Below are 17,630 nucleotides of genomic sequence, written 5' to 3'. Positions count from 1 at the left end.
AAATTTGTAGAGATCATCAATTACATGCAGTAGATAAAGATTTTTTGTGACACGTAGTAGACAAAATCGTTTAAATCTTATGATTTGCAGATACTTAAAAGAATAACCGCAAAGAGTTTTCTCGTATTATCTGGTAGTAGACTCGAAGGTCTTAATAAAAATTACTTTCCAATATAATTGAGTTGATCATTACTTAGGATTATCTGATGGAGCTCGATCTAAAATTTGTAGGGTTTGTCAAGTGCTATCGGACTAAAATGATAAATCCGCATTCAATCATAAGAATCGATGCAGTATGATATTATTGCTAACATAACAATCGACAATGTTGGATTTATTTGACAGTTTATTCATCGAATGCTACAAAAACATACAATATTTACTTTTAGTGGTATTTTTCGAATTAAGGGATTTCGGCTACTTACCAAATCATTTATGCAATAAACTATCAGTTTCTATTTAAACGCTGATTTCATGTGCTTTCAATAAAACAGTACAATTGAGTTGTAGGGATACAAATTTAAACTAGGCAATAGGAGATTAAAAGATTTTAAGGTCTCCAAAAGATACCTTATTGCTTATTTCTCGACGCAGAGACTTCGCATACGTGGCCCGCGACCGCGTGACGCGCAAACACATGTGCCACGTGTTCCGCTGCGAGGCGCCCGCGCGCTCCATCGCTAACGCGTTACGGGACATCTGTAAGCGCATCATGATCGAGCGCTCGCTGCAGCCACCGCCACGCCCTACTGACCTGCCGGCTGCCAGGCGACCGCGACCACTGTCTGGTGAGTCAGTCTTACAGATACTCTTCAGCTCATTGGTACACAGAAAGCTCAGCGATGTTATAGCTTACTAATTCAATATAAAAATTCCATTAAGTGGAAGAAACAAATATTTCTATCTTGACCAAAAACTTAGAGCTAGCCAAAAAAGAAATATAATTGATGAATTAAGTTTTACCTTATACAGATAATTTTGAAATAATAACAAAGGTAATGAACATGATATGATATCACGTAATGAAATTTAATAAATGTTTAACTGTAAACTATCAAAATCACAAAATACTTGTCACAATAAAATAGTAATTATTGATTATTATTGGAAACTGTTATTTAGGAGCATCATTCCCAACTCCGATGGAAGAGCCTCGGAAGACAGTAAGAGCGAGATATCTGGGCAGTGCAGAAGTCCCGCGAGCAACAGGGATGGACGTTCTGAATGACGCCATCGACCGACTGGCGGCGGCCCGAGCGCCCTCCGCCTGGAGACCGGTCGCCGTTGCCGTCGCGCCCTCCATGATCACTATTACAGAAGAAGGGGTAAGCCTCGTAAATGGTTTCTAATCAAAATATTGTATTGAAGAAGAATGACTTCAATTCATGGCTTCATTGACGGTATAGATATCGCGTAAAGAATATTTAATAACGGTGTATTTAACGCTGTTAATGTTTTTGGGCAGTAGTGACCTGCCATCACATGGTCTATAAGCTCGTCGGCCTTCCTATTGTAAATCCCCCGGCCGTCCCGCCCGCAGGAGTGCAGTCCGCTGGTGGAGTGCCGCGTGCGCTACCTGTCGTTCCTGGGCATCGGGCGCGACGTGCGGCGCTGCGCGTTCATCGTGCACACGCCGCAGGACCAGTTCGTGGCGCACGCCTTCCACGCCGAGCCGTCCTCCGGCGCGCTCTGCAAGACCATCGAGGCTGCTTGCAAGGTTTGACACTCGTAGAGCTCATTGACCATTCCAACATGCGTCTGAGTGAGGGCTGACTAAAAGAAAACAGTCTGCTCAGCGGAAACAAAAGTATTTCCAACGGTTAATGTCAGGTAACGTGGTATCAAGGCTTTTCCAATCCTGTTCTTGCGGTGTTAATAACACTGCACCGATCACAAAGAAATGGGAAACGAGCAAGCGAACAGTGATGGTGATGATTAATTGAAAAGTCATTTCGAGAAGAAGTAGGCTTTTAGTAAATTGTCGTTGTGTTTACGTTTACGTTAACTCTCCTGAAACTTCACTTTTTCCGATGCAAAAAGTATTTTATATAGCAATTTGAGTACCTATGTCGTAAGACAATATTAATGTAATATCTGACTCACGGAACCAAATAGACATCTTGCTAAAGTTTGTGGATGAATGTTATGCAAGTATACTTGATTTATAGGAGGGCTTTTAAAAAAAAATTGTCAAAATGCTGTCAGTTACCATGAATAGGATATAGCATAATTATATTAAAAAGTGAGCGACTTAGCGTAATCAGAATCTTATGATAAAAAAATGGGTAGCAGTCATTTTAAAATGCTGTGTGCCTGCAGTTGCGCTACCAGAAGTGTCTGGACGCGCACGGCGGCTGCGGCGCTGTGGGCGGCACAGCGGGCGCGGGCGCAGGGGGGGACGCGGCGCGCGCGTCGCTCGGACAGGCGCTCAAGTCGCTCGTGGGCTCGCTCACTGGCCGACGCGCCTCCTGAGCGGCGACTGACGGGTGAGTGGGACTTTACTATTTAATATTATAAACGAAAATATATTCCTTTCTGTCTGTAAAATGTTAATTCCTTTCTGTCTGTATAATGTGATTAAAACAGAAGTTTTAGTTCCTTATAGTAACAGCCTGTGAATGTCCCACTGCTGGACTAAGGCCTACTCTCCCTTTTTGAGGAGAAGATTTGGAGCTTATTCTACCACGCTGCTCCAATTGGTTGGTTGGCACATGTGGTAGAATTTCGGTGAAATTAGACTTAGAATTTAGAATTTGAGAATTATAAACAGAAATTAAGCACATGAAAATTCAGAGGTGCTTGCCCGGGTTTGAACCCACTTTCATCGGTTAAGCCTCACGCGTTCTTACCACTTGGCCATCTCGGCTTAGTACCTTAACAATTTTAAAGTATTAAAGGTGAAGTATTTGTTTTCAGTCAACTCCCAGCGATCCACGACGAGGAGCGCACCGCGTAGCCGCCGCCGCGCCGCACCCGCGCCGTACTCGCGCCACTCCCGCGCCACTCCCGCGCCACTCCCGCGCCACTCGCGCCGCACCGCTGATAAGCTTCCCGCGAAAGTATCGCTCCGTTATTATTTCACGATGTACCATCAATGCGGTTAAGATATTAGTATTATAAGTTAATAATATAAACCGATATAATAATTTTACGTTCTCGTTTCAAATATTTACACGGTATTCCGTATAATATAATGTATTAATTGAATAATGAATAATCTATCAATGCTTTATAATATTCATTTTAAATATCGAACTTGAATATTTGATGACATAGTATATTCTTAATAAAATATCATGGTAACAATCTTATTTCAAATGTATTTCAAACTTGTTTAATTGTTTTGTTTTTAACATAAACGACCTTATGAACGTAGTTAAGCTGGATTAGTTAAACAATGCTATCTTCTTCTTTCAAAAGTCAAATCAATAATGATAGAAAGAGAGAGGTCAGTGTTTAACTAAACAGTCGCTAAGCAACGTTTATAAGTAAGGTTTAAATAGTTTCGGGTTACGTTATGATTTCCTTTGCAGCGCATTCCTGTCACAAAACTGAAGCGTGGAAAAGTTTTTATAGCACAAATAAAAAGTTAACAATCATACATTTTCTGTTCTTCTAATTTCAAATTATATAACTGGTACTTGAATGAGTTGTTAAAATGCATACAAAATTGATCCATAATAATTTTTAATGTACCTACTCATATGAAAAGTTTTGATTAAATAAATTTTATATACATATCTAAATATACGATAAATTAATTTTGTTAGTAATCAAATAAGCAATTATATAAACATATGTCACATTCACAAGATTCACGATTTCACACAAAGTTAGGATTTGTTCACACTGATATCGACCACGCGTTATTTTAGCCTATGTGTAAAAAGCCTGTATTTTCACTTCTTGTAATAATAATCTGCCGTATGCATTGGTGTTTAGAAATAATATTGCATTCATATTAAGTTGGTCTCATAATAGTTACCTTATAATAAACTAGTCGTAGAGCGTTATGGTTTTGTAAATTTTAAGGCGATATATATAATTTTAAACGATATTTCTATTCGAATTGGTCCAGTCGAATAGTTACGGAATAAATCTAAAGTCATAAAAATAGTCATGTAAAATAATGACTCGACATTTAAATAGATTTTACGTTGTCTGTATGGTGTAATATCAAATATCAAGGGAAATAAACAAAAATAAATTGACACTTGTCAAAACAGACATTTAATTTTTTTAAATGTTATCTATTATTAAAATGGACATTGGCAGAATATTTTGCGCTCAAATAGCGTAGATACATGCCAGTAAAGGGAAGAAAAAAATAATATTAGAATGACTATTTCTGTCAAAATTTCAAAATATCAGCCACTTAAATGCACATATATAACAGTTGCAGTATGAAATACATATTTTAATAATCATAATTATGATGGACGTTAGTCAGTAAATATGGATAGATAATAAATTGAGGCGATGGGATAAATGTAAATACAGTTGTAAGCTTGGATGGAATTCGATTAAATTTAGTCTAGCTAATGGATTGATATTTGGTAATTTTCGACTGGAAATATAAAAACAAAAAACGTTTTTTTGATTCCAGTCGAAAATGTTTAACGCGAGCACGGTATGAAGAAATTTTGTCACTTAGGGTGATCGCGAATTTTGCTACTGATTGTGTTCATTTACAATATTATTTAATTATAATTTTTTTTGACATTTCATTATATTTATTAATTGTTTTGACACCATTCAGTGTTTATTAGTTAAATTAAAAAAATATATGCTTTAAATTTTCATCAGTAGCTCTATAAGCGTTCACTCTTTCTCGATTTCTGAAATCTGATTGGTATTTCACGTTGGATGTAGAATAGTTTATACAAATAGGACCCTACGTGTATAGGTAAAGAGTTTATTTTTGCTTAGGCTTGTATAAAAATGTATTGAATTGCAAAAGATAAATATTTTTGGTAAAACATCGCGATGGATATCGTTATATTCATATATTTACGACGCGTAGCTTATCTAAATTAGTTTTTGACATTCAAATGTCATTATACAGACGATGTAATATTTAATGACTGTTCACAGATCTATTTATTTGCCAATTAGGCTAGTGTTGTCCCGACCCATTCATTTTTGGTATTCGAATATATTTAGCGTTAATATAATAAAAATAATCGATCCAGAAGTCGAGTCACAGACTCGAGTACTAGGTTCGAATTCCTTAATATTTTTCACTTCGCAAAACACGAGCAGTAACAAAATAAATTTAATAATTATTCAGTTGAACCCAAAATAAAAACATTAAATAAGAAAAAATACTTTATATGCAAAAACACAAATTCAATTCAGTATTCGAATACTATTAATACATACTCTAAATCCTTACTCGAGATTGTGCATCCAAATAGTTTAATTCGAGAATTCTAGTACGCGATTACTTACTCGAATGTCTCGGCACAACACTAAGTTTGGCTAGAATCAGAAAGATATTTTATAACGCAAGCCTCATATTACAAGGGTGTCTGAAATCGTTGAGCTTTCAATAACTATATATTTGTATTAAAATTTTTAAATTATTCGCGATATGTAGATACAAGCTAAAATGTTCTAAACACCATTTTGTGAATATTTAAAACAAAATGGCGATCTTAAATAACAGCCGTTGCTAGTTAAACAACTTACATAGTTTTTTCTAAAATCAAGCGAATAATTATTTCTGTATATAAAGCAATGTGGGACCCACAAAAGCCGAAACCGAATAAATTTGAAAGCACTGAATCTGAAAAAGTATAATAATATCCTCTGTGTCTATATCACTAAAATAGTTCTAAATGTATGTAGAGAGGCACGTCAATGACCTTTTGTCGCCATCTTGAATGTGTTCCGTCGAATTATTTAATTCAGCCATTTTATAAAGTATAACTAGCTGTTCTATTTGTTCGCTAAAAGGTCATTTTCGGGGCTCGTAATAGACTAAGGCGTTCGTTAGATATCACAAATTAGCTTCAAAATATACATATTTCAAAATACCTATTATTATAGTGATCAATGTTGCTTGTCGTATAAATACGTCATATTATAAATGATTACACGGAGCTGTTCTTATTATACGTAAATATAGTTTTATTCACATGTTAACAGTAAGTAATTTAATGCCATTGTTTTTACAAAATGATATCCCTATATAACTGGTCGTCAACGCGAGCTGGCCTAACATTTTCATAATAACAAAACAATCTATTATTAATCACAAAGTTTGTAGTAATAACATGGATTAATAAGATATTTCTAAATAACTAATAACCGTTATACAAAGTTAAATAATGTATAAGTTTTATGAATCGGCGTTTGAACACTTCGCTTCAGCCGCTCGTGTCGACGCCCTTAAGCAATAGGTGGATTACAAGCTTGACTGCCCCTTATCGGACGAAGTATATGTCAATATTTTCTATAAAATATAAAACATTTATAAAGTAGTTTATAGATAGCTTTACAATTCAAGTTTCTAGCTCACCGATGGATTGGTAATGATGGGAGTTAAAATTCGAACCGTCATCGCTTTGACAGCTTAAAAGCCTTAAAGATTGTGGCTTTTAATAAATAATTTTGTGAAATTAATAAAAAAATAATTATAAACACATACTGTTGTTTCATTGTATTCCGTTTTTTTTTATAAAAAGGTTTGATTTGCTCATGAAAATATATTAAAACTTATTTTAAAGAAAAAAGGGTACTTTATGGGAACCAAGGGTATCCCAAATTCACTATGCTCTGAATGCCAAAGACAAATGGTGAAATCAAACGGGCGAAAACTGATACTAATTTAAAAGTTACCTAACAATTAGCACACATGCATAAATCTAGGAAAAAACTAGTTAACTTTTTATATGTATATATTTTTATAGTATAGTATGACAAAATGCACTTTCGTATATTTTGCTAATATTTTTGAGTAAATAATTCGTCAAATTTTAAAATTAGATTAATCATTAACGGCTTAACGTATAACAATTTGGGGGCTGCATGTGATTGGAGTATTTTTTCCCTGCTGAAAGACCGTATTTGACTTTATCGGTGTGCAAGTTTGGACTGTAACTTTATCTCGTTTCAGAATCTTCTAAGATTCTTCTTATATGTTCGTCTGTTATTGTTCTTGACTTCCCAACATTTTACAAATATCCAGAAAATAAAAGAAAAACACTATTATGTGCAAAATAAATCGTGAACGAGAATCGTAAACTATTGTAAGTTTACCTTTTATTGATACACTAAGTATCATCAAGGGCAAGGCGATATTTTTCTGCAGTATGCATTATGTTGCCTAATTCATTGTCTATGGTCAATAAACTAAACGTACATATGACTAATGGCACTCACAAGCAGTGGCATCGCTAGGTCGACAAGGGCCCCGGTGCGTTAGGAAAGAATCGGGCTCTCACCCCCTCTTTCCGCGTAGCTTGAACTTATATTACATTTAAAGTTATAAGTACAATTGTATAACTAAAAACTTGACGGGTGGAATTGTCGAATTGATCTCACGACCGTCAAGCACTTGAGCTTATCGCTGATCCACTGTGCTACGGGCGTACTCATCCAAGCTACCAAATAACTAAAATAACGACAACAAACAGCCCATGCTTATCGAGGACGCTTGGCGCATGCGCGAAAAATCTAAAATCAGGAGTTCTGTAATTGTTGATGTTCATTTAAAAAAATTAAAAAAATAAAATCTTTTTTTTCTTTTATGCTCTTTTCAAAGCTGAGGTTAGAGGGCCCCCTGAGCTCCGGGGCCCTGGTGCACTGCACCACCTGGCCCTACGATAGCTACGCCACTGTTCACGAGTCTAAAAAAAAACTCTAATTGACGAAAAAAAACATCTTTAAATTAAATAAATAACTGAATTTTGATATAAATATAAAGTAGTGAATAACATAATCACACGTGGACATATAGCTTGAATTCGGAACGCTTGTATGGGGACTGTTAACGAGTTAAAAGAGAAAAAAAAACAAAGAAATTCTATTCATTATAAATATTTATTCATCATTACATTACATTGGACATAATTTGGGATTTCAGGTTAAAAAACTTTACATCATAATTACAAACTGAACCTAAACATTTCGTCCATAAATAAACCTTTATAACATCTCGCATTAGTATTAAAATAAACTGCTCCACGTTGCTTTGGACGAGGGAGAATACTGGCAGTGACAATTAGAAAACACGAAACAAAACACAATATGTCAATATAATGCTACATACACACTGAGGCAATACAGAGACCAATAAAAACATAAGTAAAAGCGATATATATATATTTATATCACACATATTATAGAACATAAAAAAGTTCTTATATAAAGCCAAGCAAAGAACTTTAGTTTTTTAAATTAAAAAAAAAAAAAAACATTTATAACATACTTTCAAGCTTATTTACAACAGTTTTATGTACGAGAGTTTACTGTTAAGCAATTCATTTTTAATATAAGGCTTTACATTTAGACATTTATATATTTATTTTTATATACATTTATTTATAACAAAATACATTATGGGTCAAATCCGATTAAGTAAAAAAAAAAATTGATTCACTGAAACAAAAACAAAACAACAGAAATACATTATTACACATATAAAAAATATTAAGATTGCAATCTAGAATCTAAAACACTTAAGGAATGAAGAATGTATATTAAATATGTTTGATTTGTCATTAATTATGAAAAAAAAAAAAACATATAAAGCAAAAAATTGTGAATTTAAACGTGGAGCAGCGAACATCTATTATACATTGTGTTTCAAATGAAATATGTAAAACTATATAATCTAACCTTTTATACAAAATACAGTAGTCTATACATATGCCTATTATTTATAAAATCAATTGATTGTGTACAGGGAAATTTGGTTCAAAAAATCATTCATCATATTCCAACATTATCAAGACGCGATAGGAACATATCGTGCTATTTCACATTATTACTGTATTTTCCTTGTTCTAAGCGTCTCAGTTTTGCCCTGGCCATATTTAAAACCGACTACATCCAGCGCACATTCGCTTCAACATTTTACGTTAAATTAATAATAATAATAATATCCTGGGACATTTTTCACACACGGCCATCTGATCCCAAATTAAGCTTGTACAGAGCTTGTGCTATGGAAACCAGACAACTGATATACAATATATACTACTTTTCTTTTGTAAATACATACTTATATAGATAATTACACCCAGACTCAAGACAAACATACCTGTTCATGCACACAAATGTCTGTCCTGGGTGGGAATCGAACCCACAACCTTCGGCGTGAAAGGCAAGTGCTCTACCAACCACGCCAACCGGCTCGTCTAAATTGAAAATAAGGCATTGTTTATTGCTATGAAAATTAATACAGGACAGAGACGAGAGATCGAATGTTGCCAGTCACACATGCAACTGCACAATGTTAATATGTTAATTACACAAATTGCTAATTATTGATTAATTATCAAACGTCTATGAAACTAAGGTAATCAAATCGAATGGAATATGTAAATCTAGGCTTTGTTTATATTAACTATTTCAATTGTAATAGGCGTTAGAGAAATATTAATACATTAATTTGAACATAATGTAGTACTACTTTTACTTAAAGTTACAGGCGATGCAGTAATTTCCTAGATGGCCAATCTGTGTATGAATATAAATGAACTATTTCAAAGCATGTGATATCAAGTTTAATATAAACAAGGTACCAACTACATACATGGTGTGGGAAACTATTTCAATTTATATTATTTAATATGGTTACATATATATATTTAACATTTAAAAATAATTTTCTTTTAAAAAAATATTTTGTGTAACATATTAATTATAGCTTTATGAATAGTTTTAACACTTGTAAAGTTGGTTACGAGATCTTTATTATATATGGCATAGTCAGATGTATATGCGGCGGTCGGTTTTAAACAGGCTTTTTATTATCTTAAAACTAAAAGATTTATAGTTACATACTACCTTATAGGCCGAGCTCGTAGCGAAAGCACTATTTATTAAATCTTAATTATATAATATTACGAATGAAATTCACGAACAAAGTAAACGATACATTTCAACAAGGTCATTTAATATCCATTTTGATTTAATAAAAATATAGATTTCATTTCAAGACAATACTATATTATAAAATGTACATTATTAATCATATATAATTAAAATAAATTTTGGTAAATTTCAATACGAACTTAAAATTAAGATTATCTTGAAACTTATATTTATATTTCCCTTTAATTTATGGTTACGTGACCGTCTCTATAATAAATAAATATAAAAAAAATTAATAAACTTCAATATTTCAAAACGGGTTCTAAGTTACGGATGAGTGGGTAATTTTTAATTATTCATAGCAACACTAGAATGTGAAATGTCACGTGCGTTTTGATTGGTCGACTCGTTTGTAGCAAAAGTGACATTAGAAGCCGACCAATCGGAGATTGATACACAATAAAATCGATTGACAAAATTCCGTGCAATTATAATAGTAAAGTAATAACAGTTTTTAATACAAATAACAATATGCGGTCATAACGTACATTGTGTGAGTTATACCAGAGGAAAATATTTGAGAGGATACTCTATAACAGAATAGACTTAATTGTAATTATTAAAGTGTACTAACTTTTACGTGTATTTATTCTTCAAACATTAAAATAGAAACTGATATTATTTATCTTTGTTAAAATTTTAACACACAATTATGTGAATAACATTTATAATTCTGATTATTATAGTTTCTTATGAAACGAGTGTATTGGTAAATTGAAAAAAATTGAAAAATTTAACTCTTCACAAGCTGGCAACATTTTATTTTAGTTACTATATTGTAACTCGTGTTCTTGATGTATGTACACGACATACATCAAGAACACGAGTTACTAGAATGTCATATGAGTTAATAGAAGTTGGAATAGCTACAGAGCAGTCTATTATCATATTAATACATAATACTTTTGCTAACAGGAGCTCGGCTAACCACTTTTTTATATAATTCATTTCCTTATGGATCTTGTAGTGATAAGCGGCCATTTCTTTTATAAATATACTATCATTGTTAACAATTATATCATTTCATGATCTCTTCACCACGCAGCAAAGTCTAAACGTCAGCCTGCAATCGAAAAATAAAAACTTAAACGAATATACTCTTAAAAGCACATTTTACAAGATTTGTAATATTGTGATTTTATTGTCTTGTGGTAGTTAGAGGGTGAGATAGCCGAGATGGCCCAGTGGTTAGAACGCGTGCATCTTAACCGATGATCGTGGGTTCAAGCCCGGGCAAGCACCACTGAATTTCCATGTTCTGAATTTGTGATTATAATTCACCTTGCGCTACACGGTGAAGGAAAACATCGTGAGGAAACCTGCATGTGTCTAATTTCACTGAAAATCTGCCACATGTGTATTCTACCAACCCGCATTGGAGCAGCGTGGTGGAATAAGCTCCAAACCTTCTCCTCAAATAGGGAGAGGAGGCCTTAACCCAGCAGTGGGACATTGACAGGCTGTTACAGGTGGTAGTTATAATTATATTTATAACTACTACAAGACAATATACATCAACGAGTCCGGCAACCCATTAAGTTCCTCTTATTAATCGATCAATTATCACTATTTTAAATGCTAATCAAAATCAGAAGTAATTAGACTGATCTGGTTTGTAATTGGTTGACTGTAGCCGATGACGTGATAAGCGACCAATTAGCGTTCAGTATTTATTATTATTTGTAAAATTGAATTTGCTTATCATTTTAGAAACTGACTGTTGGTATTTTGGTAGTCGCATTATCTGTCTTTAAAAATCAATTCATTCTGGTGTAGTGGTAAATATACTCCAAAGCATATATATTTAGCGAACATTTAATGTCTACTATTGTATTTAATGAATTCAATTGTGATCTATTGATGTCTGCATTCATTGCAAATTTAAATAAAATGGTCCCGTTTGACATATGGCCATTCCACCTTCTACATCTTAAAAATGGGTTTAATTTTCGGCTAATGACAAATAGATTTGTTTAATACTTTATGCCAGATATCGTTAATCGTTTTAACTAATATAAATATACGAACCTTTGGCTGCATCCATCCATTTTGTTCAAAGAAGTTTATTCTGCGCTGAAACAATTGACTATCTATAGAAAACCATATTTTATACATATAATCTAATCAAACAGTTTATCAAGGAGCTAAACAAAGTCACGTCACAATGAAATACAAAAAAAAAAAAGCGTGATAGAAATCGTATGGTTCATATATTTATTTAATGGCCATCTATTAATACGTCACGCCAAATTTGACTCGCCTCAACACGTGCGTCACGCTGTGAAACATACCATCTCATTCTAGATATGGTGATTATTGTGACGACGTACGTATTTGATAGAAGGCCAAAAAATATTAGCTGGTGATTTCACAATGATAACAAACGCACATTTAGTAATTAAATCTTATTAATTAAATAGCCAAAAAATATTCAAATGTAACAACATATTTCACTAATTTCAAATTATTTTTTTGAAGGCGGCGTTTCTCTTTTGTTTATCTCATAGTTCGTAAATATTGAATTCGAATCAATTTCGTTTGTAGAAAGATTTGACGTGATTGAATAATTTAGTCTCCGTGTTTATCTATCGGAGGTTGTGCAGAACGAACTCCTCCAATGCAATGATATTTTAAATTAAATCGCATTAAATTGAAAAATACATTTTATATTTTAAGTAATTCAAACAATTATAATATTTGTACCGATCGTCATAAATAATATCAAATAATAAAACCTTTGTAATTATCAATTTTTAAAGATAGATAAAGCCAAGATGGCCTAGTGGTTAGAACACTTGAATCTTAACCGGTGATCGTCAGTTCAAACCCGGGCAAGCACCACTGAAATTTCATGTGCTTAATTTGTGATTATAATTCATCTCGTGCTTTAACGGTGAAGGAAAACATCGTGAGGAAACCTGCACGTGTCTAATTTCACTGAAATTCTGCCACATGTGTTTTCCACAAACCCGCATTGGAGCAGCGTGGTGGAATGAGCTCCGAACCTTCTCCTCAAAAAGAGGAGTGGAGGCCTTAACCCAGCAGTGGGACATTGACTGTTACGGTTACGGTTTATTATATTTTAGATATAATTAACGATATCGATATATGAGAGACGGAAAGTTAGAATAAATAATATAATATTAAATAAGCGATGGGTCGGTGAGGATTTTAAAGCACCTATTAATGAAGCGGAATGATATTAAATTTATTAAAACATAATAAATGAAATTAGAAAAAAAGATAAACCCCGTAACGAAACTCAGTTGTTTTTTTAGAGTTATCGTTACATAAATATTATTGAATTACGTTATGTGAGTTTCATTGGAGTTATATATGTTTTTATATAATTAAAGCCATGATAGAGATCGTATTAAGTAAGCCATGATTGAAAGAATGAAGTAGACGATATTTGTCGAGGAGGAATAAAGCTTGCTGTGCTATGCATGGCTGATTGGACAGTGCATGGGAAGCTTTGGATGTTGAGGTAGAGACATATTAATATGCGTCGATATACTGCCGTTTATTTATTTTTTTAGTATATTTTTTTTTTCGGAATCATTTCTTGTTATCATTACAAAGTTTTATGTTTGAAAAGAGTTTTAAAATCAATAGCGCTCCTATTATATGTGAAACGGAAGTGATTTACTATATAATAATCATATTATTATTATTAATATGAGGTCGATACGTGCTACAGGCGTAAACAAGTTCAAATTACTGTCCCATTATATAAATATTCAACGTCCACCGGTATACTACTGCATTGTGTTATATTTTAGTAAATGGAATATTAATAGATTTAGTTCTACCTTAGCAGACTATTGTCAAACTATTTTGTATATAATATAAGACTCACTTAATATGTTTATTAGGTTTCTCAGACATTTACTGGTGGTAGGGTTTTGTGCAAGCTCGTCTGGGTAGGTACCACCCACTCATCAGATATTCTACCGCAAAACAGCAGTACTTGGTATTGTTGTGTTCCGGTTTGAAGGGTGAATGAGCCAGTGTAATTACAGGCACAAGGGACATAACATCTTAGTTCCCGAGGTTGGTGGCGCATCGGTGATGTAAGCGATGGTTAACATTTCTTACAATGCCAATGTCTAAGGGCGTTTGTGATCACTTACCATCAGGTGGCCCATATGCTCGTCCGCCTTCCTATTCTATATTAAAAAAAAACATGTAAGAAATTATTATAATCTGTAACGGTACTCCGAGGCCGTGACGTGCGAATCTGTCTCTACCTCAACGTATGGTTTTAAGAAATCCAGCCCGACTTACAACTTGTCTCTATCGCTATGCGTTTCGCCGAATATGGCGGGCCGGCTGAACTTTTGTTTGGAAGACATCTCGCGCTTAGCTGCTCGACAGAAACCACTAATTTATCTTTACATTATAAAATATTCGAGTTTATTTAACATTTTTCATAAAAAAAAAAATGTTTTATAATATATTCACCACCAGCGGCCCGCCCCGACTTCGTCCGGGTTTTAAATCTTAGTAAATATTTTGTAGGAACATTTTTGATACCTTGGCTTACATTATTTACAATTTTCTTAGGTATCTCTAGTTTGTTTTTTTGAAAATAAAATACCTATGTAGTATTCTAATAATGAAGCTTTTTGTAGGTGAAATTTTTTTTTTTTAATCGGTTTAGTAGATTTTGAGTACCATTAGAAGCAAATAGAATAACAATCAAATCTCGTTTCTTTATAATATTAGTATGAATATTGGACATTATCCTAGCACGTCCAAATTATTTATTCGCTTCGCTTTGTAATATGATTTGAACAATATTATCATATATAATATTGTATAACAAAACTCACCACTAGTAATAACACCTCCATATGAATTGCAGTTTAACTTCGTTGGTTCTTGTGAATGCTGAAATGGTAAAAAATAACATTAAATTATATCGCCGATTCATATTAACAAGGCAGAGACAAAAAGTTCTTTTTTTTTTTGTAACATTCGTAATTGTTTTGCTGACTATATGTACATTAAAAATATTTAATATAGGCAAATGCAATTTTGAAAGTTATATAAGTATAATATAGTCTGAGAATTAGAGTCAATGTATAAAGTAAATTGAATAATATAAATGTAATATCAAGTAAATCGAAATTTACGGACAATTATTGGACTATAGCCAAGGTAACGTGTGATATGATTTTAGTAGATAATATCTATGTAGTATGTATATATACTATATATATATATATATATAAAAAGCCGAGATGGCCCAGTGGTAAGAACGCGTGAATCTTAACCGATGATCGTGGGTTCAAGCCCGGGCAAACACCACTGAATTTCCATGTTCTGAATTTGTGATTATAATTCATCTTGCACTACACGGTGAAGGAAAACATTGTGAGGAAACCTGCATGTGTCTAATTTCACTGAAATTCTGCCACAAGTGTATTGCGCTAACCGGCATTGGAGCAGCGTGGTGGAATAAGCTCCATACCTTCTCCTCAAAAAGGGAGAGAAGGCCTTAGCCCAGCAGTGGGACATTTATAGGCTGTTACTGTATGTACATATAATGTTTTTTTTATCTCCGCTTACTATCATCTATTTACTAAAATAATAAATACAGCAATGTAAGTGGTGTACAAAAAAAAAAAAAAGAGTACCCATAAACAAAACCATAGATATAACAATATTTATTCATAATTAATACAAGTGTTTGCCCCCCTAAAAATAAATATATATCCACTTTAATTTTACTTTCAAAGTTCTGATAACAACTTGCAATATTAATAACGCAATTTTTCCGCGAATCCATAATGAACAACATTGATTATTTAAACACTACCAATGATATCATCAATTCAATGTCAAAGTTAAAGTAAATAAATAAATAAAAATATCTTTACTCCTTCTCAATCAATTTGTTCATGAACTAAGTTAACTTGAAAACTGACTTTCAATTAATAATTACATACAAACAGCGGGATACATATAAATAACATACCTCCATCTCTCTAAGGTTCCTCATAACGGCATCAAAATCTTCTTTAGTAGCTTCATCGAGCTGCTCCTTCCTACATTCCCTAAAAGAATTAACACTTTTTTCACTTTTCTGTTTCAAAATATTCACTTTCCTATGATTTTCACTCACTTTGTCCTTTAAAGGCACTGTAACACTCTTATTCTCACTAGCTTTAAGTTCAATCTTGTCAGACTTATCTTCAACCACTTCAACATCACTGCTGCTATCGTCAACAGCCAGCGGCTCCTGTACGACATCGGCTAATGGATCCATATCGGAAATTATTACAATGTCCTTTTTCTTCTTTACTTCAGGTGGCCTTTTGTCCGGCTTAGCGAATGTCGGTGAATGGTTAACTGAAACTAACCCAGGTCTCGGTATATTATTTTCTGCTATCCTCATACTTTCAATTTGCTTCTGACTTATTTCATCTTTAGTTTTTGGGCTGGGTGAACTCTTCTTTGCTTGATAGTTTGTATCTATGTGCAGGGGAGATTGGACACTCTTCTCGCGGGCAGGAGGAGCAGGTTTCTCTGGTTTTTTCTGTTTCTCCTTTTCTTTTTTATGTATCATTTCATTAAGAGCTGCCGGTGATTTGACTCGTAAGAGGGGTTCCTTTGCTTTATCGTTTACAGTAATGTTGACTTTTTTGTCTTTCTGATTGTTCACAACGGGAGTTATCGTTATACTGCCAATGTTATTTGGAATGTACGAGTCCTCTTTACTTCTATCCGAATCCTTCTTTCGATCCTCGGGCGTCTCTATCACCAGGTCCTTGTTGAGCGTGTAGGAGTTTATTAACGATCCAAAGACAGCCGCAGGGTTCACTTTGTACTTCGAGTCCTTCTCCTCCTCGGGTTTTTCGTAGGATTTCACCGACGTCGTAACCGTGAGGGAGCTGGGGAACTGGATCGGCTCCGTGAACTGAGTGCTCGCCATAACGGACTGGGCGGGCGGCACGACCCTCTGCCGCTTGAGATCCGACGCCTTGACGTCCTTGCTCAAGCTGCAAAGAACAATGAAAATTAGTACCGGTAGTATGAATACTCAACGAAACGATATCAGCGGGGGGCGTCCGCACTTGGCCTGGCGCAGCAGCGTGGGCACGCGCACGAAGCCGGCGGGGAAGAGCGGCAGCGCGCGCGCGCACAGCAGCGCGGCGCCGGCGTCGGGCGCGCCCGCCAGCGCGGCGGCGCGGGCCAGCAGCGCGCGCGCGCGCCCGCACCACGGGAAGCGCCGCTTGGGCAGCCGCCGCTCCGCGCTCGGCGCCGCCTGCTTCTTCTTCTCCTCCTGCACGCGCGAGCACTCCGCGTTGTACGACGCCATCATCCCCGGCTTGCGCTCCTCTATTAATACTTTTAATCTGAAAGAGTACCGATTTATACTTAAAGTGACATACTCCAAACTCAAATCGAATCAATAAAGATTGTCTACAAAATAAACTTTTGCTCTTAATTTCCCACAGCTGAGCAAGAACCTCTTTTCTTAAGTCTTTGCTTTTCACACTGCTTCAGACAGATAATAT

At 34.5% G+C, this 17,630-nt stretch overlaps 2 protein-coding genes across 13 annotated transcripts in view; one reads left to right on the top strand and one right to left on the bottom strand.

The window, feature by feature from the left end:
- The window catches only part of LOC126776795 (protein Fe65 homolog), a 99,581-nt gene extending 92,934 nt beyond the window's left edge, over positions 1 to 6,647 (top strand). For all 8 annotated transcript variants that reach the window (XM_050499574.1, XM_050499573.1, XM_050499579.1 and 5 more), the window contains 5 exons: positions 595 to 788; positions 1,123 to 1,325; positions 1,541 to 1,717; positions 2,320 to 2,486; positions 2,917 to 6,647. In XM_050499574.1, coding sequence (XP_050355531.1) covers positions 595 to 788; positions 1,123 to 1,325; positions 1,541 to 1,717; positions 2,320 to 2,472 — 727 coding nt within the window. In that variant the 3' untranslated portion in view covers positions 2,473 to 2,486; positions 2,917 to 6,647. The remainder of the gene's footprint in view (positions 1 to 594; positions 789 to 1,122; positions 1,326 to 1,540; positions 1,718 to 2,319; positions 2,487 to 2,916) is intronic.
- The window catches only part of LOC126776758 (yemanuclein), a 425,903-nt gene that overhangs the window by 399,315 nt on the left and 8,958 nt on the right, over positions 1 to 17,630 (bottom strand). Inside the window, exons 11-16 of one of the 5 annotated variants that reach the window (XR_007669978.1) lie at positions 17,187 to 17,468; positions 16,088 to 17,111; positions 14,940 to 14,997; positions 14,392 to 14,470; positions 12,133 to 12,172; positions 9,318 to 11,167 (exon numbers count right to left, since the gene is read on the bottom strand). Coding sequence is in view for 4 of the 5 variants with exons in the window: in XM_050499497.1 (XP_050355454.1) it covers positions 11,156 to 11,167; positions 12,133 to 12,172; positions 14,392 to 14,470; positions 14,940 to 14,997; positions 16,088 to 17,111; positions 17,187 to 17,468 (1,495 nt within the window). In the remaining variant the exon portion in view is untranslated. Of the gene's footprint in view, positions 1 to 8,725; positions 11,168 to 12,132; positions 12,178 to 14,391; positions 14,471 to 14,939; positions 14,998 to 16,087; positions 17,112 to 17,186; positions 17,469 to 17,630 lie in introns of those variants that run through there. The other 4 variants (XM_050499498.1, XM_050499497.1, XM_050499499.1 and 1 more) reach the window with 4 other exon arrangements.

Source organism: Nymphalis io, chromosome 21 (genome assembly GCF_905147045.1).
Source record: "Nymphalis io chromosome 21, ilAglIoxx1.1, whole genome shotgun sequence".
Classification (NCBI taxonomy): Eukaryota; Metazoa; Arthropoda; class Insecta; order Lepidoptera; family Nymphalidae; genus Nymphalis; species Nymphalis io.
The sequence above is the reverse complement of the archived record's forward strand: the minus strand, read 5'-3'. Positions and strand labels throughout refer to the sequence as shown.